Source organism: Protopterus annectens, chromosome 5.part0 (genome assembly GCF_019279795.1).
Source record: "Protopterus annectens isolate FY-2018-M chromosome 5.part0, PAN1.0, whole genome shotgun sequence".
Taxonomy (NCBI): Eukaryota; Metazoa; Chordata; order Ceratodontiformes; family Protopteridae; genus Protopterus; species Protopterus annectens.
This window is the reverse complement of record NC_056735.1, coordinates 1678246527-1678271477: the sequence shown is the minus strand read 5'-3', so window position 1 is coordinate 1678271477 and position 24951 is coordinate 1678246527. Positions and strand designations below refer to the sequence as shown.

Genomic DNA, 24951 nt, shown 5'->3' with positions numbered 1-24951 from the left:
GGGGTGTGCATAGAAATAGATTATTTTATAGTATCAGAAAATTTAGTTATAGGAGAAGAGGAGGTAGTTGAAACGGGATTTTCTGATCATCTTGCAATATGGCTAGATTAAAGAAAAACAAGGAATACATAAAAATAGGCAATGAAATAAAAAGGATAAATGATAAAGTATGGAATGAAGAAGGAAAGAGATTATTAATACAGTTATGAAAAGATCATATTACTATGAGAATATTTTATAAAAATTGGTCTGAGTGGTGGACGATATTTAAGGAAAAATATAAAAATTATTTTTACAGTGGCAATATAATTTGAGAAAAGTAGAAAAAATTTAAAAGAACACATAGCAATGCATTGTAAGACTTAGAACATAATGACAGAAAGTACTTTGACAAAAATAATTATATGAAAGAAATCAAGAATCTATACAAGGATTGTTATATAATCAAAGATTTTTACAAGGATAAAGAGAAGATGTAGTTAGTTATATAAGCAGAGTAGTAGAGAAAGATGGTAGTGTAATGAGAGAAACAAAAAACATAAAAGGAGAAAAATAACTCAGGAAAAAAATATGAACAGTGTACAAGAAACTTTTAAAGAAAAAAGAAGGTAGTGTATAAAATTTGGTAAGTAAATAGTTAACAGAAAAAAGAACAAAGAGTTGGAAAAGGAAATTTCTTTAAATGACCTAGATAAAGTATTAGGACAAGTAAATATAGATTTGGCTGAAGAACCATTGGAATAGGGTATGAAATGTATAAAAATTTAAGGAATTGGCAAAAATATTTTTAAAGATTTATAAAAAGTATGTAATGGAATGCTTAAATTCATATGGAAGAAGGAAGATAGAAGACAACTAAAAAACTGGAGACCCATAGTATTGAATAAAAATTATTATAAGATCTTTATGAAAATAATACAAAAGAGATTTGAAACTAAAATGGAAAGTATTACAGAAGACAGTATACATAGTATAAAGGGTAAGGGTTGTCAGGCATTATTAATGATAGTGAAGTTGAGGATGATATTATGAATAGAAAAGATGATGCGAAAATCATGACAGATGACTCTAATAAGGCATTTGACACAACTGAACATGAAATCTTATGGGTAATGAAAGAATATAAGTGAGAAAATTATGAAATTATGTATGTTAGTGTATAATAATAATAAAGTAAAAATACTTGTAAATGGCTGGTTACGCCAAGGGTACATATGAAGAGTGGTGTAAGACAGAGATGTCCAATGAGTTGTATAGTCTTTGCATTAGTTACAAATGTGATAGTATGTAAAATTAATTGCAAAATGAAGGAGACAGTATAGTAACACCTGAAAGGTTAAAAATCCCACTTTTGTTAACATATGCAGATGGCATGATAATAATTATTGCAAAATAAAACAAAATTTGGATAAAAGAAGTAATGATTTGCACAAATGAGTGTCTAGATATGATAGGGATGGCTTTAAGTAAAGAGAAAAGTAAAGGTTTATGTGATGTAGTAAAGACAGGGGTATACATTTAATGAATTAAATTCATGTGTTAGGTATAAAATTTGGGAATAAAGATCTAAGTATAATTCAATGGGGAAAAAACAACAGAAGAAACAAAACAATCCTGCATTTTCTGGAGAACATATAAATTATCACTCAGAAAAAAATGTTTGATAAATTCAGTACTGATGGGAAAAATAGCATACTTAGCATATGTATTTATATTGCCAATAGTATATGAAAATAAATTATTGCAGATATTTTTTTCATTTACATGGGTTTCTTGATTAATCCCAGCTAAAAGAGGAGTTTTATATGTAAAGATGAAAAAAGTTTAGGGTTAATTAACCCAGTGGTATATGCTGCTTCATTGAATTTTTCCAAAGTGTTAAAGTGGATAAATGAAAAAGATAAGACATTAGTATTAAAATTGTATAAATACAATACACTTGGAGGTATGGAAAAAGAGTAAAAAGAGAAAAAGAGTGTGTAAATGAAGAAATAAAATGTTACCAAAAATAGTTTTGTGGAAAATAACAATTGATGACATAGACAATTATGGTATAAGCATGTAATGATAAAATGTAAAACCATGGGATAATCTAACAGATTAAAAAATTAAAGCTATAAAAACAAGAAGCAAATGGTATTATCAGAAAGTAGAATGTCAAGACTTTTTGAGAAGACTGGTAGTAGATAAACTGCCACTTAAGGAAAATATGCCATATAAAAAGAAAAGTGATAAATATGTTTATATTGTCAAGAAAAAGAAACTACAGAACATGTGTTTTTGAAATGAGTAAAAAAGTTATGTGGAAAACTATGTAAAGAAGATTTTTTTCAAAAATATAAAAGAAGTGGATAAAATAAACATGGATATGATTAACTATGCATATTAAAAAGATAAGTAAAGACTATATTAAAAAGTAGATACGTTATTTTACGTTATATGAGTTATTGGGAATAAATGAATAAATTAAATTATGTTTATGGTAAATGGATTTTAGCAACAATATTAAGTAAAATCAGATGGTTGTTATGGAAAAAGGAGTAAAAAGTTTAATAGGGATGAAAATATAGTATAATTGTAAAGGAAGCTATGAATATTTGTAAACATATTTGTATATCTATATATTCAGACATTTGTAAATATTTGTAAATATATAAATATTTTGCAAATAAGAGTTATTTTGTATATAAATAAAGGACTGCTACTCTTTTCAATAGGTGCTGTGGGATCTTTTTTATCCATCTGAGCTACCACCAACTCAAGCAGATGTATCTTTAAATACAAATTTTTCCATACCAATATGCATTCTTATTCACAAATCCAACAAAGTAACTTCACACACTTCAACTATTACATTCATTCAAGTCAAAGGACTACGCAAGTTTAGTTGTCTTTTTCTGAATTCCCTGTACTTACCTCTTTTATGAAGAATGATACTCAACAAGAATTCACCACCAATCACAGAACGGCACCTTCCTCTTCATACTTTACTTAGCACTCCATACCATACTATCTGTACTCACTGCTTTTCACACTTAACAGCCACTTTGTGAGGCTCTCATATTATAATGGAATGTAAGGCCTTTTCCTTTTCACAGACAATCATTACTCTTATTATCGTATGCTGAAGCTACATGTACCCAGCATCAACTTCATCTTTCAATACTTAAAAATTTCCCAAACATCTTCGCATTTTCTGTGCCTCAGTACTCCAAAAAAGCACAGCTTAATTTCTAAACCACTCCAACATATGTTAAGAAGCTCCTAGGTAATGGAGTGGAGTTCTGAAAGACACTATGCTTGTTGGGCAAAGACAGACTCACTGAAATATGAAATATGCCAGACACTCCAAGCCAAAAACCATTGTTAACAACAGAAAGTAAAATGTTTATGTGAAAATCATTTTAACTTGGAAGATTGCACATTCTATGAATTGCAGCAGGCTTGCAGCTTGCTATACAGATTTAGAGAGGGAGAAGGCCATAGCCCAACATAGTAGCAGTCCTGTATTTATATACAAAAATAACTTATTTACAATTTGCATTGTAGAAACTCTCACAAAAAAATACAGCAGTAATTCTCCTGCAAAATTTTTTACAGGTTTTACAGAAAAAAATCTTTGGTCGACTGACTGCAGTGGATTCATATAGCATGAATCCATCTTTAACCTTTCACAGACAACTGTTCTACCCCTTCCTGATAGTAATGCACTATACTGAGTGATTCTACCAGTATGTTTATGTTTTATGCCAATAAACAAACAGCAAATATTCCATCTCTCTCCAATTACCAATGCAGTATCATATGTAGAAACGCTAAGAATAAGAAACAGTGTTTCAATTTTGTAGGAAGGACAGAACAGGTAAGCGGGTTTGTTCTGTTATTTTCAAAATTCCCACATACCCATAAGCACCAGTATAACAGGAAAAGGCAAAACATCTGACCAAGATGATTAGTTTAATTTAGCAAACAAAAAAAATGTTCCACTGAAACCATAACTGTTAGCAATGCTTTCATTGCAATGTTTTTCTTTTAAAAAATATTTTTAAAAAATTAATACCAGACAGCATTTTGGCAGAAGTAGCAGTGTTGATGAGCAAGGGTTAGGACATGGAATATAAAAATACAGTGTAACATAGAAGGTGCACATACACACACACACACACACACACACACACACACACACACACACACGCATGCACGCACGCACGCATGCACACACACACACACACACACACGCGCGCGCGCGCACACAGAAATCCAAGTACAGAAACACTCACCCACATACCACCACGTACCCCCCAGCATACACACACATGGCTTCGCTATACTTACCTGGTATGAGTTATGACTACTAAGTGATCAGTGAATGCCATCAAAAGACAAGTGTTTTTCCTTCTGAAGAAAAAATTAACTCTGCAGAGTGATTCTCTAAATCGTGTTTTCATACTGTCATGTCGGTGAACACCATTACTGCCACCTCGGTGAGTGCATTATCAACTCAACCTGTGAATCTGGCATCCATGTGGAAGGAAAGGGAGGAAAAAATGGCTAACAGTGATCCCTGGGATAGTGTGGCTCTCGACTTCTCTGAGAGGTATGTGGAACTGGAGAGAGCCATGGTGAAGGAAGTCACTACATTTATGATTTAAAGTTACTTGAAAAATATATCCGCTCCAATATCACACCCAGGGGTCTGAGAGTCGAGCGATTACCTGCCTTTGAATTTTCTGAGGACGAGGTCGACTTGTCCACAGAATGGAAAGACATTTCTTTAAGGTGCACACTAGGTTGGCTAGGTGTGCTGGTAAAGAGAAATGAAAGAACTTTACATAAGACCCGCGCCTCTATTCTGCACCTACAGGAGAAACTTATAGAGGAGAGTTCGGTGGCAGTGTTCAACAAAAATTTGGTTGAAATTAAAAACAGGGTCTCCAAAATTGAAACGGAGGTGATTTCTCGCAAAAAAAGGAAATATCTTCGTGATGTCAAGGATCACGATTCGGGGAAGCTGTTTTCCTGGGAGTACAGCTTTAAGAGGAAGCGAGGCGCTTATCGTGACGTCAGAAGCAGTTTCAGGTCGGGCGGGGGAGACACTTCAGCGTCTTCTGCAGACGAATCTACTAGCAGGAAAAGTGTTTCTTTTGAGAGCCTAAATGCAGAACAGGAGACTCCGTTACAGGCCAATGGAGTAGCAAGTGATTCGAACCAGTCATCGGCTCAGCAGAAAGGAAGAGGGCGCCGTTTTCAAAATAAGGGGAGAAGAAGGTAACAACATGGCGAGAGCAAGAGAGGAGGAATTAAGCGTTCAAAACTCGGACTTTGTGATTGATGGGGTGGTACAGTCCCTCTGTGGACTGGACTCATGTTCTCACATGGACTTTTACAGAGGTGAGAGCTATAACATTGTGAATATCTCGGATTTAAATATTTCCGAGCATGCAAAACAAGTTCTGTTTAAAGGTACAAAGTTTGTTCCTGTATGTTTCCCTACTTTGGCAGATGTATCTTTAGAAATAAGACAGTTTTGTAGGAAATTGCACTTAAAGGAGTTTTTTTCCTATAAGGAGTGCACACCTAATGTAGATAATGTGGAAGGAAATGGGATTGATGTTGAAAATTCAAATTTAGATTGTTCAGATAATTCTTTGTTAAATATGACTTTGCATGAAAATGAGTTTGTTGATATTCATGCACAGGATGAGATGTGTGAAAATGAAGTGGGTTTTGTATTTAACACTGGTTATGGAAGGTTGACAGTGCCCAAAGTACCGTATAAAAGTGAATTTATGCCACCTAGAAAAAATATTGCAATAAATGTGTTTGAAAAAACCTTATTAAAAACCATTGAAGATGAATACAAAAAATTCCGGGGAAGAAAGAAAATATATAATCTAAGTAAGAATGAATGGAAGGCTTTGTCTGATTTAAAGGAGGTGAATAAACAGTATGTATTCACCCAGGCAGACAAGGGAGGGAACTGGGTGATCTTACCAAGGGAGAAATACATTGCTATAGCATTGGATCTATTGATGGATACAGATACATATTTTGAATTGTCTTGTAACTCTCTGAAAGAATATAATTTCCAACTACTGGAACTTCTTGAAAGGGGTGAGAGATTAGGTTTCCTGACTACTGCTGATGTTAGGAGATTGTATGTGAAAAATCCCAAGGGGGCCAGATTTTTCATTATTCCCAAAATACATAAGGACATTAGGAACCCACCAGGACGTCCCATAGTTTCAGGAAAAGGAGGCTATTTGCAGAATGTTGGAATATTCTTGGATTCCTTATTGAAAGATTATTTGGAAAGGGTACAATCTCATGTGAAAAATACTAATGAAGTGTGCACTATGGTCAGGGACACCAAATGGGAAGATGACTATTATTGGGCTAGTGCGGATGTCAAATCTTTATACACTAGCATTAATAGGCAGTATGGTTTAAAGGCAGTGGAAAAAATGTTGGGAGATGGACCGAAAACATATTTCATTCTCAATCTACTTGAATTTTGCCTGACACACAATTGTTTTGAGTTTGAAGGGAGATATTTTTTGCAAAAAGAGGGCACAGCAATGGGGGCAACTTTTGCGCCCTCATATGTTATTTTGTTCATGGCCCATTTTGAGAATTGCTTTATTTATCCCTCAGCATTTTACAAGAACAATGTAGTCAAATATGTTAGATTTATTGATGACTTGTTGTTTTTGTGTAAGGGCAATTCCGAGGACTTTGGGAAGTTTATTTCAGAGATTAAGGAAAATTCTTGGGGGCTAGATTTCACATATTTTATTGGAGGAAAAAGCATTCAATACTTGGATGTGGAAATTTATCTGAACATGGATAATAAAACACAATACAAACCATTCCACAAAAAGACGGCAGCAGAGAATTTTTTGCATGCATCCAGCATGCATAGTGATTCTCTGCTCAAGTCTCTACCATTTGGTGAATTTAAACGCATAGGTATGCACACTTCAGAGAGGTCCATGATTTCCAGTGAATTTAATAAGGTTGAAGAAAAAATGAGAGGGAGGGGATATTCCCAAGTTAGTATTAAAATGGCTAGAAAAAAGGCAGAAAGTGAGTTAGGATTGGGTCAACAGGTGGATAAGAGGAGTAGGTCTTGGCAAGGTAGAAATGAAGATGTGGGTTCCTATTTTTATGATTCTGGGGATATCAGCTCTGGTGGTAATATGTTTTTTGTAACTAGATATTCACAATTCTCAGAGATACTAAGGGATGCGGTGCTGAGATTTTGGCCCATCATCAGCCAGGATGATAGATGAGGAAATCTTTTTCCATCAAAAGTCACTTTTTCTTACAGTAGATACCCCAATCTGAAGGAAATCTTGAGTTTCAGAAAGAATAGCACATCCAGAAAAATAGCAGAAAGGGAACATTCAGATGTGGAAAATGCAAGATTTGCAGTCGGGTAAAAATTTGGATGGCATTAAAATTAATGATGTCACATATAGGGCCCTTGAATACTACGATTGCAATTCCACAGGGTGGTGTATATTATAGGATGTGGATGTTTGCAACAGAGATGGTACATAGGACAAACAACCAGGAAGGTGAAGCTCAGGATCCTTGAACATTTAGGTGATATAAAACACAAAAGATTGGAAAGTCCGGTAGGGAAACATTTTTGTGAGGTACATGGGGGGGTTCCAGAGGGATTCATATTTTGTGTGTTGGGTAGACCTAATACACTTGGTAATGAGGATGTGTTTCGTGAAAGATTGCTACAAATGGAATCCAGGTTTATTCTCAACTATAAAACTTTGTTTCCTAATGGGTTAAACATGGAAATTTAAATTCAAACTCATTTTTTCCACATATTTCTCAGAGAGTATAGATGTCTATTGAAAATGAATTTATACAGTTTAAACATTTATAAATAAGATGATATATAGAAGTGTTTTTGTATATATGTTTATTTAAAATAATGTATGTAAAGATATTTTATAAATGCATTTATATGAAGTTTTAAACCATTTGGTTTCATTTAAAAGACATTGTTCTGAGATGCAGGTCATATGGTTGCATTAATAATGAAGGCAATTAAAACAGGGTTAATGGGATAGGTGCACTAATAATTTAATTAAGCATGATATAAAAAGGGTGGTGTTTGATTTAGTAAAATGTATTCCAGGAGAAGGCGAAGGCCGAGGTACCAGAATTAAAAGAACTTTTCAAACCTACAGTGACTGTGTTCCTGTTTTGTATACCTAGCGATTTTGGTGCTTTGAAGGAGTGGAGGTGTTGTGTTTTCATACTGATTCTCTAAATCACTCTGCCAAGTTAATCTAAAGCTGCAGCCATTTTCTAGGGAGAACATATAGGTGATTAGCATTTAGACACTCCCCTGGACTGTCACATTAGCATGCAGCTTCGCCAGCAAAACCACTCTCAGTGCTAAAGCCACCACCATAGATAAAAAGATAACATAGGTCCCAGTCCACTTTTGAACAACTTGTCAAAGACAACTATGTAGGGTCCAGCTGAACAAAATGAATTTCAGATTATTTGTTTTATATGGAGAGGCAAAGCTTCCACACTATCATACTGGGAAAAAAACATAATGAATACCTTCTAGTATAACTAAAGTGATGTAAAAATCTTCCAAATTTTCTATTCAACCAACTAATCCCAACTGAACTGCCTTTGACAAGCTCCCCCAAAAAAATTATTAAATAAAATGCTGAAGCTTATTTAAACAGTTCTCTTACCCCACAGTAGCCTTCTTCATTGAAGATCTGTGGAGGGAGGGGGATACCATTCTGTGGCTTTTTCTCAGAGGGAACGTGTTCTCTCATCCACAGTCTGTTATCTTCATTGCCAGCTATATCCAATTCTTGAAAATCAATTTTATTGGCTTCCAAAAATCCCACAACTTCCTGCTGCTTCTTTCTTATCTGTCCATCAATGAAAACAAAACAAAAGAATCACTAGAGAAGTAATGCAAGATTAAAAGAAATGGTCTTTTCATAACTGTTTACAACACATACAAAAATACGGAAATCAAAAGAATGCTACATATTGTTTGCCAAAATCATCCTACAGCAAAATGCATAGTCAAAGACTCTGGTCAGGGGATACAACAAGAATTACTGAAGAGAAACAGCCAGAATTAATGATTCAGTATGTGTACACAGCTTACCTGCTTCTAAGACTGCAGAAAGTAATGTAGATGATATAACCTATTATAGTTTGTTTGCGTCTTTCGGCTTTTCCCGGTTAGGGATTGCCACAGCGGAACTCCAGTCCGCTAATGATTGGTAGTGGATTTTGACGTACTGGGTTACCAGCCCTGACGCACAACCTTCAACGAAGGCACGCCCCATTCACGTATGCCTCCACACAGAAGACGGTCTAGCTGAGAATCGAATGGGACAACGTCTTGCTATGAGGCGACAATGCTACTGCAGCACCACCACTGCAATATATAACCTATAACCTATAATAGTATTAGTCTATATTTTACAAGGACACTTCTGTCCCCCACTTAAAGTAATGACCTCATGAAGACAAAGTATGTTGACCTATTGTAAAAGGATGTTACTGTGATAATTCAACAGTCTTCAACATTACTGCCAGATTACCATTTTTGTACCAGGGAAACCACTCCATAGCTCCGCAGCAAAACAGATGCTGATTTACTTGATTCCAGTTCCTTCTTCTCTAACATCTTTCTTATAACTGTAACAAAATGACTACTATACTAACTACTTACACACATTATTCCAGCTGGGATACACAAAATCATTTGCACAAACATGTTTGAGTCTATGCGCTAAATTACTTTTTCTCCCATTCAATGATGATCCTTAAAAAAGCATGTACTTCAACCACAGCAACAGTAGCATTTAAACTAGACCAGAAAAACGTTTCAGCTCATGCAACATTACAACCATGCAAGAAGGATTTCAGTTCCAGTCTTGATAACGTTGTTTTCAAAATTAAAAAAAAAAAGACAGCAACATACCTCCTAGCACTCAGAGACCATAAAGAAAGGAATTAATACCAAGACTTTATGGCATTATTCAGCAGAGCAAAACTGTAACTAGCAAAGCTAAGCAGCTTCAAGCCAGGCATAATGCAGTGAGTGTGCCAAGAATAAAAAAAAAGTTTCCTTGTGGCATTCTTCACATAATATATTGTCATAACATGATATGCCAACACTTTTATCTACTGCTGAAGTACCATGTGACTTAAGCCGAAACACTAATTTCATTGCTCCTTTGAATCTGATATTCATGGTCTACATGACAGGAATTAGCACAACACTGTAGGGAAGACTTCCTTCCAGAATAACTTGATTATTTTGTCTTTATGTTGTGAAACAGGCACCTGTCAAGATACAAAACTACTATTAACAGATATTAGTTGACTGACTCATTAGCTAACTCATTCTTTCTTCTACGGATGACATTTATTGCAGAGGGGAATTTGTGCTAACACACTGATTAAATTATCTTACACTCCCACTATGGCAAACACATTCCCAAAACAAATAATCCTGACATGGAGATGTTGGATGGCAAAACGGGATGGAAATATGCCTCTTTCTCCACAGCCTCCTTAAGTAAATCAGAGGGAAAAAAACATAGGACTACTAAAAGCAGCACTGAAATGCTCCTTCTTAGATTCAGACCAGGCAGCTACAATAGGAATTCTCTAGCGATGAAATTCAACATATAGCCTATTTATAAGGGCATCTTAAACAAAAAAGAGGCCACCTGCAGTTTCTTATACTTCTTCAAGAAAAATTGGTTAGACAATGCATCAAGCTGACTAAAGACCACAAAATAAAACCGATATCAAAAAAAAAAAAACAACAAATGCATGGCAAAGGACCAAAAAAGCACAAACCAACTTTAATACAACTTTAGTAAAATATAAAACAACCAGTACTAGCACTTTCGTTCCTCACATTATCAATGGCTTCTTCAGAGTACATTTTAGTATTCAAAACTGTGCTCTTTGCCAAAAATCAGGCTGACTAAAGACGACTTACACCTTTGCAAATTCTCAATTTTTAAACAAATGATGCAGTGTTCTGGCAAACTTATTAACTGTCATACCTCATAACTTATCAGTCATGTTCAGCACTATCTTTATTTAAACCTATCTCTTCTTATAAATAAACCCAACTTTCAAACAAAAGGACTGCTATACCGCATTATATATAACCTAAAGACTGAATTATATTATTCAGCTACTTTAGAAATATTGTGAACTTGTCAAGATCATCTTATGTTCTAAAGCACTATAAATTCCATGAAGGAACTAGCTCTAATTTTAAAGTTATAAGACTCACGTAGAATGGAAATTTAAATCCAGTAAGCTCAAAAGGATTTATACTGGCAAATGCCTTTTAAAATCATTAAATAAACTCAGGCATCTGGTACTACAATGGACTGGCATTCCAACTGACAACTGACTTCCTGATGTCCATTTTCAAGACATCTACTATAATCCCACTACCAAAAGTCCCCTCACCAAACTTTGCAGAAGAGTTTATACATATAGCTAATCTGGTCTGTTGAAAATTGCTGAAAAAAGTAATCTATAAACATATATTAGACTTCATTTCTCAGTATGCAGCCAAAGTACAGCGCACCAACAGATGTGCTCTTGCTAGCTAATATTTACACCAATATGGAAGAAAGGAATATCACCAAATCTATGTTCAAAGACCTCAAAGGGCTCTTAAATGTGTGCATTGTGAACTAGTTCTCCAAAAGCTCAAAAAATACCACTCAGACAAGTTCTATAGTTAGTTTATCTTACTAACCAAACAGAACCTTCATTATGTATAATGATACTAGCAACATTACACCCATACCCATACATAAAGGTGGACCCCAGGGATCAGTATTTGGACCCCTACTGTTCCCACTGAGCCTACTGTTCATTAATGACCTTCCTTGACATTTATCTGACAAAACACACCTTACTATAAAAAAATTCACACTGCCTTGGAATTAGACATATAATCCAGCAAATTAACTACAGATAAATCTTTGTGTATACTCAAAGCAAGATCACAGTCAAACAGGGCCTTAAGATGGTTAGTGGACCACAGCCCCAGCCTTCCAATATCCCATTACCTTGTTGTCACTACCCAGTTTCCATAAAACACTATTCAAGCCTTCAGGGTGCATACTATTTTCTTCTCTACTTTTATAATGATCACAGAAATTTGGATTTAAGACTTTTATTTCAAATTTTACAACAAAAACATTGACAGCCATTTGCTAAACAAAACAAAAACCTCTCACATTGAAAACATACTTAGCACAAGCAACAGTAGATTTCTCTTCCCTTGAAACTCACATTTTCAGCAGTAATTAGCATGTATGTAAAGGGTGCAGGGATTTGAAAGACGTGTAATACATTTGCTATCAGCATGGGACACCTCACTGGACCAGAGTGTCCCTTTTAGGGGCAGCCCAGGAGCACTGTCTGGTGAAGTGACTTGGTCAGTTACACAGTAGACAAATAAACGCTAACAGAATGAAGCCTTGGAAGACAGAAAACAACTCATTAACAGCTCATAGCCTTAATCATATATACTAAATGCAAGACAGAGTATTTCACACCCATGTGACTGCAAAAAAAGCTAAAGTAAAAATGTCTTCACAGTTAAAATATTGACATTAAACTTGTAATCATCGCACTGCGCAGTTTATTAAAAACCAAAGAATATAGCTCATATGATGATGCTCCTGTTAACTACAATGGACTCCTTCCATGCATGAAACTAAATATTTATGCATACACACATATACCCACAAACACACACACACACACACACACACACACACACACACACACACACACACACACACACACACACACGTGGCCATCAATTACTGTCCCTTGTATGACTGTGTATATCTCAGATATTTGCTTGGGATCAAATGAATGAACAAATACATAAACAATAACCTAGAAATGTATTTCAGGTTGCTGCTGTGAGAACCACAGAGTGCAAATCATTGCAGCTTCCATGCCCTCTCAACCTCTTAACTCAAGAAACAAAGACAAAGCCCCAACATCAAAACAGACTTCTATGTAATGCTCTTATATACTTAGAAACTTGCTGTTAATAGGTTTAACTTTAGCAACAATTTTCTAAAGGATATGAAGTTTCAAACTCAAAATGTTTGTAATTTAGTGACTGCAGTCCCCAGCACTTTAGAAGAAAACCACAAAATTTATGAGGAACAGACAACAAATATGATGCAAAATCAGGGACAAGTGAAAACTATGTTGTCTGCACACAAAGGAATGTACATGTACACACACACACACACACACACACACACACACACACACACACACACACACACACACACACACACATCTGACCATCAGTTACAGATGCCTGTACAACTGTATCCCTCAGATATCTGCTTGAGAGCAAGTGAATGAATCAGTAATAAAATAATGTCTCATGAATGGAACTCAGTTCATGCTGTTATAAACACAGTCCACCCTACCTCTGCCCGAATTAGAGAAAAAGACCCAACCTCAGGAACAGATTTTAAGTATTTCTGTTACATACTGATAAAGTTGCTTGAATAACAAACACTGCATTAGTAAACCTTTTCTAAAGGATACAAAGTCTGAAACATACAGGCCTGTCATTACTTAGTGACTGGATCCACAACAGTTTATCGGGAAAGCCATAAATTTTACTAGGAACATACCAAAATATCACTGAACTTCTTCGTTCAAGACTTCTGGACTAAATCAAAAATAAAGGTGGGGGGGGGGGGCAAAGGTCCAAAAACCGACAGATTTTAAATACTTTTTTATTCTATTTTATCTGTTTGTTAACTGGGTAAACTCACCAGACAAAGTGTGCCTTTTCAGGAGTGACCCAGGAGTACTGTCTATTTAACAGACTTGCACAAAGTCACACAACTAAAGCAAATGGAGATGAAAGAAGCAAATGTAGATGAAAGGAATCAAACCCTGTACACCTGACTAAAGTTAACTCTAATTCACGTAAAAATTAACAAAACAACATGTTTTGCAGCAACATGCATTTGCTAAACAATAAACTGACTGACTGCTATCCTCGGTGATTTACCAGGAAATAAAGAAAAAAAGTTTTACAAGGGACTGCAAATGTAAGAGGCAATATCAGACACTTTCTGCAAAATCAGGGATAGACAGAAAGAGCAGTCAAGGTTTTGCATCAACATGCATTTTTGGAAAAAGAAGATCTATGAACCAATAGTGGTGCTAGGGTGGAGAGAAGGGATTAGCCGGCCCATGTACAAAGAGTTAGGGATCATGACTAGCCAACTCTGATAGCTCTTCTGTGCATATCAGCATTAAAATGCTAGTATTACATTTGAGGTGAACACTGAGTGCTGTAGCCCTCTTTGTGTGGTATAAAATGTAGCAAGCAGTTTGGTACAGTTTAAAAGTAGAAAAGACTTTTTTTTAAAATCTGAATAACTTTACTGCTCAGTGTGTGGTATAAACTGTAGCAAGCAATTGCTTGCTACAAAAATAGTTAACAGCTTTAACTTTTTTTTTAAAGTGCTAAGCAGTTCCTTGAGCGTTTTTTTATATTTCAAATTTTTGGGGGGGCACCAGATTGAAAAATACCATTGGGTACAGTATTAGCTAGTTACACCTCTGATATGACCCATTAATGACTGGCATTATTGACTAATTGTAATCCTAAGTGATTTACCAGGAACAGGAATGATTTACAAAGAAGGCAAAAATATGCGATAAAATCAGGGAAATTCTGCAAAATTGGAAATTACTCTCTTTCTGTCACTCTCTCTCTTTCTCACACACTCACACACACACACACATACATCATCTTCAGCACTGTGTAATATCATCCTTTCCAAAAGACAAAAGTAGAAGCTTCTCTGCTGCTCACCTGTTTGGACGATGACAGACTCCTGGAAGTCTCCTTTTCATTGGCTATACACTTCAACCAATAAAACAGAAGAAACAGGAGCTGCATGGGTCAAAATGAAGTAGAGAAATGGATCCAGATATTTTTTTTAATGCTAACATTTATGGGCCACCTCCAGCTAGCGCTAAGCCCCAAACAGCTGTCAGGGTAACCGTATTCTGGCCTACTGTATGCTATTCAGTACAGCAACACACAATCACTCCACATAGACGACCTCTTTAAAAATCTGTTCCCTATGCTACCCATAAAAAATGTGTCTTTTCTCCTCCATATAGACATCCAAGTACAAAGAGTACTCACAACTCACAGTGGTGTACAAAATCTCCCAGCTACTGACAAAAGAAAGCAGGCAATCCAGAGCAACCAACATCATACTCCACAGGTTAGAATATACTGTACCTGCACTCCACTCAAAATATACATAACCTCCAGAAAGCTGATAACAAAATACTATAATTCATTCACTTCCGTGCTCCTCAGAAACATCACTGTACCACCATGAATAAATCCAGCTGGCTTTTAATTGAAAATAAAGTTGTCTATCTTTTAAGTGTACCTACCTTTAAATTACTCAATGAAAGATACTAATGAATGGTGTGAAATCTCATTTCTGGGTTGCAATTCACATTTATTTTAATGCAAAGATTAAAATTATTTTGTTTATTAAAAATAAATATACCTAATGTTCTAAGTGTGTCAAATTGAATTCCTACTGATTTTTAAAACAAAAATGATATCATCTTCTTTTGTTCTGGCCATCATTTGTAGCGTTAAGGTAAACTGTCACTCACAGTTAACTAGCTAATGTTAGTTCACACTGTTTTAACTGAATTTTGTTTTGTCCTACATGGCTACTAAGTGCTGTTAAATGCATCTTTATGGGGATACTGAAGCGATCATTCAAAAAAGAAAATTTCCCCATGTCTTTAAGTATGAAAAGTTTGATTTTTGCCACCCTGAACACTTGTCACTATGTTGGAAATGAAAGGATAAGGACAGACTCTAATAGCATAAAAAAGTGAGCTAGTCAGTTTGGTCAAGAAAAGAGAAGGTAAACCCAAAATGAAAACTAAATACTAAGTTCAGGGCATTGTGTCATTATGCCCCACCCATCTTTTCTTTCTTTGTCTCTGTCTCTCTCTCCATCTCCCTCCCTTTTTGCCCTTTTTTGTCACCACTGCCTGACCACCATCAGACTCTCTTTTGGCTTGTTGGTCTATTTGTTTCCATCCCAGAAGAGAGTTGACTGAAAGGCCATCAATGAAGCAGCAATCAGGGTGGTTCAAGGCTTTCTGTTATAACCCTATGACCCTTCTCATGCTCACTGCACAGACGAAGGGGACATGCAATGGGTCGTTCGTGCTGGTCATCCCTTATTTTCAAAAGGAATATTGCCAACATGTAGCCCCGCCCATCTTTCATGAAGCACATGAAGTTGGTTTGCCCGGTCTCCACCAGAGAAATCTCATCACCCCTGTATGTCGCAAGTATCTACAGCCACTTCTCACCCCTCTGGTAAAAGACCAAGCCTCTTCATTCCTCTTCCACCCTCCCTGGCTCCACCAGTGCTGGGGTCACTCAGGGCTCTACTAATCAAACTGTTATGTGGGTCATACTCAGGGCTCTATCCCTCTGCATCATGCAGCTAAATACCCACTTGCTTCTTTTCTAGCCCAAATCCCACACCCCATACAAAATACAGTTGTGTACACTCATAAATGTAGATATTCAAGTGTATTCACTGTTGCAGTCATTAAATTTGGGTTATCCCTGCCAGGGTAGCCATAAGTCGGGCTGAACACCAGAGGCTTAGTATTTCTGCATCAGCTGCTGTCACTCCAGGACTGACGTCAGGTCGGCAGTGGTATAAAATCAGGTAGCCAATGCCATTACATCAGTTTTTCTTTCCCTAACTGTCAGGAGCCCCCAATAGGGAGTTAGGTTATGGTGGAAGAACACCACCAGTAGAAAGTTGTTGTTGTTTGTCTTTCGGCTTTCCCCGGTTAGGGGTCGCCACAGCAGAACTCTGGTCCACTAATGATTGGCAGTAGACTTTCACAAATGCCGAGGTGCCAGCTCGACGTTCAACCTTCAGAGAAGGCATGTCCATTTACGCATGTCTTTCAAACACCCACCCAACTGCAGGAAGGACATGAAGACTCCACACAGAAGGCACTTCCCGCACTCCAGCCGAGAATCAAACGGGAGAACTTCTTGCTGTGAGGCAACAATGCCACCGCTGCACCACCGCGGATACCAAAAATTTCTTGTAAGGAGAGAGAGAGACAGAGAAGACAAAGGGGATGGAGGGAGGGAAACCAGGACTGCAACAGTGAATACACTCGAACATCTACATTTATGGCAAGTGTACACAGCTATACTATGTTCTTCATATTTCACTGTTGCAGTCATTACATTTGGGTTGATTCCCAAAGCTGAAGAAAAGGGTGGAGGCAGTCAAGAAGACTGGGGGCTGGCTAGGATGCCCTGCAAGACTGCGGTGGCAAAGCCTGCCCTGGATTTGGGGAAGATAGGCAGGTGGTAATGCTTGATGAAGGTATGAACAGATGTCCATGTTGCAGCCTCCAGGATGTCCATGGTGTGGACTCCTCTGAGGAAAGCTGCAGAGATGGAGGTTGCTCTGGTGGAATGTGTCCTCACCCCTTTGGGGAGAGGTTTTCCATGCTGTTTGTAGCAGAAATTGATCCAGTGTGCTATCCATTTGGAAATTGTTTGTTTGAATATGGCCTTGCCCTCTGATCCTGCAGCGAAGCTGACTAGCAATTGATCAGTTTTTCTAAAAGATTTAGTCCTGTTTAGATAGAATATGAACTGTCTGTGCACATCTAGAGAGTGCAGAATCCTTCCCCCCTTGTTTTGTGGGTTAGGGAAAAAGGTGGGCAAATGAACAGATTGGTTGAGAGCCACACTGGATACCACTTTTGGAATGAAAGATGGGTTAGTCCTGAGGGAGACCCTGTCAGCATGGAAAATGATGAACGGCTCAACAGCCATAAGTGCTTGCAGCTCTGATATTCTTCTAGCTGAAGTGATGGCCAGAAGCAAGGCTGTCTTCCAAGAGAAAAATGTTAAGTCTGCTGAAGCTGAAGGTTTAAGAGGGGGGGGGGGGCAGGGTGAGCTTTTCCAACACAAAGTTTAGGTCTCAAGCTGGGGTAAGAGCACTTCTGGGTAGCCTCAAGTTGTTAGCACCTCTTAGGAACTGTTTGATGAGAGGGTGTGGGAAAAGAGGTGGCTCTGTGCTGAAATAAGCAGAGACGGCAGAGGCATGAATTTTAATAGAAGAGAAGGATAGACCCCTGTGTAGTAGGTCTGCCAGGTAATCCAGTATGAGAGGTAGGGAGGGCTGTGCCGTTCCAGCTCCCTTAGCCTGGATCCAGGTGCAAAGCCTTTTCCACTTGTCAGCATAAGACTTTCTAGTGCTGGGGCTTCTGGCCTCACGTATAACATCTAGAACTTGTTTGCTTAGACTGGCAGCTTGAGTAGAGGTCAGGGAATAAGCCAGGCTGCCAGATTGAGGGTCTACATTTGGGGATGCATGAATTCTCCATTCCTCTGGGTCAGGACTGTTGGGATCTGAGGTAGGTACCATGGTGGCAGGGGTGACAGGCTGCGCAGTAGTGGGTACCAGTGCTGGCATGGCCAGTTTGGAGCAATCAGGATTGTCCTTGGTTTTTCTTCTCTTATTTTGAGCAGTACCCTTGAAATGAGTGGTAGAGGGGGAAATGCATAGACTGAGAGGTTTACCCACTGGAAGGATAGAGCATCCACTTTCCAGGCCTTGCTGTGAGGTTCCCTGGTGCAGAATTTGCTGAGCTGATGACTGGAGTAGGAGGCAAAGAGGTCGACCTTTGGGGTGCCCCATTTCAGGGTTATAAGGGTGAAGGTTCTTTGGTCTAGCTGCCACTCATGTGGGTATAGCAGGTTTCTGCTTAAGTTGTCTACCAGAGAGTTTAGAGAGCCTGGCAGGAATTGTGCTAACAGGTGTAGTTGCATGGCTGAGGCCGTGTGCTAAGGGGTCATGGCGAGCCTGCACAGAGGATAAGAGTGAGTCACTCTCGGCTTGTTGATATACCACATTACCGTGGTGCTGTCTGTTTTGATCAGTAGAGGCCCTGGGGAGAGTAGGGGTCTGAAAGCTGTCAAGGCATGCTGAATAGCTAACATCTGTTTTCGGTTGATGTGTAGATGTATTTGATTTGGGCTCCAGTGGCCCTGAATGCACTTGCCATCCAGGTGTGCACCCCAGACATAGTCTGATGCATCCGTGGTGAGGGTCTGGGCCGCATGGGGTTGTGTGAAGGGAAGCCCCTTGTTGTGGTTGTATGCTGCTGCCCACCAAAGAAAATCTTTCCTTAGACAAGGTATCATTGGTGTAAGAGTTTCCAGGTCTTGAGAGTGCTGTCACCAAATGCTTTTTAGGTACCACTGTAGTTTCCTCATATGCAGTCTGGCATATGGAATGAGTAGACTGCAAGAAGCCATGAACCCTAGAGCTTGCAGGATTTTCCTTGCAGATAACTGGGTCCTGGTGGCTAGTTGAGAGAAGTAGGCTGTCAGGTAGGTTTGTTTTTCTGGTGTAAGGAATGTCATCTGGGATGCTGTGTCCAGGCTTGCTCCCAGGAATACCATTTTTTTGTGTGGGTACTAGTTTGGATTTCTTTTCATTGAAAGTATACCCCAGGGAGGTCAGTAGGTCCTTTACAAAGGTCAGGTGCATTAGCAGCTTTTCCTGACTGTCTGCCTGAATAAGGTAGTCATCTAAGTATGGGTAAATTTGAATATTTCTTTGTCTGCAAAAGCAATGGCGGGAGCCAGACATTTTGTGATAACTCTGGGAGCAGTGGATAAGCCAAAGGGAAGCGCAGAGAACTGAAAGTGCAGTGATCCTGCCCTGAAACTTAGGTATTTCCTGCATGATTCCCTGACTGGGATGTGTAGGTAGGCCTCTTTTAGGTCTAGGGTGGCTAACCAAGCATCCTTGGAAAGCATAGGTAGAAGTTTCTGGAGGATGAGCATTTTGAATTTTTGTATCACCAGAAAGGTGTTTAGAATGGCTATATCAAGAGTGGGGTATCATATGCCCTCTTTTCTGGGTACCAGAAATAGTCTAGAGTAGAAACCTTGGCCTATCTGTTCTGCAGGAACATGCTCTATTGCCCTTATAGAGAGCAGGGAAAGGACTTGCTTTTTGACCACTGCCCACTGGTTTGGGGGAAGATCTGGGAACCCTTTTGGGCTTGGCAGAGTGTGGAAATAAAATTTGTATCTCTGGAACACTATATTGAGGACCCAGCAGTCGTTGGTAATTGTGGCCCAGTTGCTTGTGTGGAAGGAGAGGGGGTGGAAGTGTAAAGTCATCATGAGTTCTTACCATAAGGGGGTGGCTTTGCACTCCCTACTTTTGAAGAGGAGGAAAGTACAGTTGTGTACACTTACCATAAATGTAGATGTTCGAATGTATTCACTGTTGCAGTCCTCACATATGGGTTATCCAGCTCTCGGTAGCCCTCAGTCGGCCCGAATACCACAGTCCTTGGTATATGGCATCGGCTGTCGCCAGTTGTAAAACTGATGTCAGTATATCAGGTATAAAGGGAGGCAGCCGGCGCCATTTCCTCAGTTTTACTTGCCTTAACCGTCAGGAGCCCCCAAAAGAAGGCTAACCCAGGAATGGTAGCACCCTGGACGCGTCATACAAAAAATAAAAATCTATAGTCTGTGCCTTAGGAAAAAAGGGGAATGGAGGGTGGGAAACCAGGACTGCAGCAGTGAATGCATTCGAACATCTACATTTATGGTAAGTGTACACAACTGTACTATGTTCTTCATGTTTCACTGTTGCAGTCCTCACATATGGGTTGATTCCCAAAGCCCAGTAAGAAGACAAAGGGGGAGGAAGGATCACAGATTAGGGGTTGGTAAGGAGACCCTGCAAAACTGCAGAGGCAAAATCAGTCCTGGATGTAGAAAACAAAGGTAGATTATGAACAGAAGACCAAGTAGCTGCTTCTAGAATGTCCTTAGTAGGTACACCACTCAGAAAGGCTGCAGAGGTAGAGGCTGCTCTAGTAGAATGGGTCCTAATGCCCTGAGGGAGAACCTTTCCATGCTGCAGGTAACAAAAGTGAATACAATGAGCAATCCATTTGGAGATGGTTTGTTTTGAAATAGCTTTACACTGAGCCCCAGGAGCAAAACTAACCAATAACTGTTCAGATTTTCTAAAGGATTTAGTCCTGTGTAAGTAAAATCTCAACTGTCTATACACATCAAGAGAGTGCAGAATCCTTTCCCCTTTAATTTAGGGATTGTTGAAAAATGTAGGCACGTAAATAGACTAGTGTTAAGGGTTAAACTGGAAACCACCTTAGGCATAAAGGAGGGACTTGTCCTCAGAAAAACCCGATCTGAGTGAAATATAATGAAAGGTTCTACTGCCATTAAGGCTTGCAGCTCAGATACCCTTCTAGCTGAAGCAATAGCTAATAGGAAAGCAGACTTCCAGGATAGAAACTTCAAATCTGCAGAGGCAGCTGGTTCAAAGGGAGGCAAAGTAAGTTTTTCCAGGACAAAATTAAGATCCCAATCAGGAGTAAGAGCTCTTCTGGGAGGTCCAAGATTACTAGCTCCCCTCAGGAACTGCTTCATCAAGGGGTAAGAAAAAATGGGTTGCTCAAAAGAACAATGAGCTGAAATTGCTGAAGCGTGAATTCTGATTGAAGAAAAGGAAAGTCCATCATTAATCATTCCTGCTAGGTAGTCAAGAATGAGTGAAAGAGAGGGATGAGAAGAGTCTTCTCCTTTAGCTAGCATCCAAGAGCAAAATCTTTTCCATTTATCTGCATAGGATTTTCTTGTGCTAGGCTCCTGGCCTCATGAAGAACTTCAACCACCTGTTGGGAAAGATTTAAAGTATTGGCCAGGCAGTTAAATGCAGAGTTTGAAGATGAGGATGAAGGAACTTTCCACCTCCCTGAACCAACAGATCTGGTACCAGGGGAAGATTCCAAGGCTGAGCCTGGGAAAGGCTGCAAAGGAGGGGATACCAACGCTGCCTGGGCCAATCTGGAGCTATCAGAATATCCTTTGGTTTTTCATCCCTTATCTTCAGTAGCACTCTGGGAAGAAGAGGCAGAGGAGGGAATGCATAAACTGAGAGATGTGTCCATGGAAAGGACAACGCATCCACCCTCCAAGCTTTGTTGTGAAACTCCCTGGTGCAGAAGGTTGGAAGGAGATGATTGGTGTAAGAGGAGAAAAGATCCACTTGTGGGTGCCTCAATGATGAGTGATGCAATGGAAAATGCCCCTGTTCAGTTGCCATTCGTGAGGATCCAGAACATGTCTGCTCAATTGATCCGCCACGGAGTTTAGCCTCCCTGGAAGATACTGGACTATTAGATGTAAGCCCATGGATGCTGCTAGGGACTATAGTCTCATGCTTTGTCTGCACAAGGGATAAGAGTGAGTCCCCCCCCCCTTGCTTGCTGATGTACCACATGACTGTGGTATTGTCTTGTCCTGATCAGCAGAGTCCCAGGGTAGAGTAGGTCCTTGAAAGCCAGGAAAGCCTGCTGCACTGCCATCAATTCTTTTAAGTTTATGTGCAGATGAATCTGCTGGATGCTCCAAGTCCCCTGTATGCCCCTGCCCTCCAGATGAGCCCCCCATGCAACATCTGAAGCATCTGTGGTGAGAGTCTGGATGGCAGGCAGTGGGCAGAAAGGCAGACCCTTGTTCTGAAAACAAGCTGTCACCCACCAGAGGAACTCCATATGTAGACAGGGAATCAGGGGGAGAATCAAGTCTAAGTCCTGTGTGTATGGACACCAAAGATTCTTGAGGTACCATTGAAGTTTTCTCATATGCAACCTTGCATATGGGATCATCAAAATACATGAAGCCATGAACCCAGTGCTTGCAGGAATTGCCTTGCAGAGAGCTGGGTCATGCTTGCCAAGTTCATGAAGTAAGTGAAAAGATCTTCTTGCTTCTGTTGAGAGACTAATACCATCTGGGTGGCTGTATTCAGACTCACTCCCAGGAAAACAATCTCCCTTGAAGGAACCAACTTTGACTTCTTTTCATTGAGAATGTAACCCAAAGAGGTGAGAATGTTCTTCACGAAATCCAAATCCTTTTCTAGTTGCTCTGGGGAGTTTGCTTGAATGAGGCAGTCATCCAGGTAAGGATAAATTTGAATGTTTCTCTGCCTGCTAAAAGCAATGACTGGAGCCAGGCACTTCGTAAAAACTCTGGGAGTAGTAGATAAGCCAAAGGGCAATGCAGAGAATTGAAAGTGTTGCTCCCCAGCTCTGAAGCGAAGGAAGTGCCTGCAACTTTCCCTTACTGCGATGTGCAAGCCCCCTTGAGATCCAAAGTTACAAGCCATGAATCCTTGCCCAGCATTGGTAGTAACTGTTGAAGGGTGAGCATCTTGAATTTGGGAATCACCAGAAAAGTGTTTAGAATGGACAGATTCAGAATAGGGCGCCAGGTGCCCCCTTTCTTGAGTACCAGAAAAAGCCTTGAATAAAAACCTAGGCCTGCCTGATTTGCAGGAACTGGCTCTATAGCCCCCATAGTCAGTAGAGAAGAAATCTGTGTTTCTACCTCTGCCCTGAGAGTTCTGAGTATGTCTGGGTATCCTTGTAAAACAGCGAAGGTGAGAAAGTAAAACTTGTAACATTGGTTTACTATATCGAGCACCCATTTGTCATCTGTGATGGTAGACCATACCTCTGCGAACCTGGCTAACCTTCCCCCCAAAGGAAACCCAGGGTCCACAGAGGTAGGCAGAAGAAGGCCGAAGTCATTGAGAATGTTTGCTTTGGGAAGCTGGCTTAGAACTCCCCGATTTAGCAGAAGAAGAATGCCATTATTTATCCTTTTGAGGGTCAGAAGACTGTCCTCTGGAAGATCTGAAACCCCTAGGCCTAGAGCGGCCCTGCTTGCCAGGATCAGGGAAGACAAATTCTTGGAGGGATAACGCCTACTAAACCGAGAAGGCTGAACCTGAAGGAAATCTTTTATAGCTTGCATAGATCTTGCATTATCCTCCATCTTCTTAAGTACCTCCTCAGCCTTATTACCAAAAAGATTGTCATTGTGCAAAGGAACATCCAGTAATTTAGACTTAACTGGTTCAGAAAGAGGCTGCTCCCTGAGCCAAGCATGCCTTCTAATTATGGAACCATTGGCTGCTGCTCTGCAGGAAGCCTCCAAAGTGTCAAAACCACAATGAAGTGAATGCTTATTAACTAAAGTGGCAGAATTCAGTAAGTCTTGTAAATCTTTGTTCTTTGTCATGGAAGGAATATCACCAAGTTTAGCCTTAATAGCTTCCAAAGTATGCTGCTGATACTTAAGCATGTGAAAGAGACAATTCATGGAATTATAACTCCATCTGTCCAAGGCCCTAGATCCCTTATCAGAAGGCACAGGGTTTTTAGCAATAGTAGCCTTAACACCCTTGGGGCCTTGAGAAATAATTTCTGGATCAGCAGTAAGGTTTTTAAAAAGGAATTGATGAGATTCAAGAACCCTGTAATACCTATCTGGTTTTCTGGGGGCAGGAGGAACAGAATTAGGAGTTAAAGAATTTTCCATGAAAACATAATCCACAACTTCCAAAACTGGAGGTATAGCCAGAGGCTTATGCTATGGCAAATCTAAAAATTCCCTGATTCTTTTCTTAGAGTGTGGAAAATCCTGACATTCCCATTTAAAATGCTCCCTAAGAGTATTCAAAGTATCCCCAAAGGAAAAATCCTCTGGAGGGGAGGCAGAAAGGATAGAGTCCTCAGCATCAGAATCCTCAAAGCCAGAAAAAAGTTGAGAATTTCCTTCTTTACCAGCAGACATACTGGAAATCTCAGAATCTGAGACAGACAAATCATCAGGAGATAATTCCCTAGTTCTCTTTGAAGGAGGGGAGTGAGAGCCCCTAATCAGGGACAGAAGAT

At 39.2% G+C, this 24951-nt stretch overlaps 1 protein-coding gene across 4 annotated transcripts in view; it reads right to left on the bottom strand.

Moving 5' to 3' along the window:
* LOC122801831 (SH3 domain-binding glutamic acid-rich-like protein) overlaps positions 1–24951 on the bottom strand; it is a 600908-nt gene that overhangs the window by 401240 nt on the left and 174717 nt on the right. For all 4 annotated transcript variants that reach the window (XM_044071471.1, XM_044071470.1, XM_044071472.1 and 1 more), the window contains exon 2: positions 8739–8924. In XM_044071471.1, coding sequence (XP_043927406.1) covers positions 8739–8924 — 186 coding nt within the window. The remainder of the gene's footprint in view (positions 1–8738; positions 8925–24951) is intronic.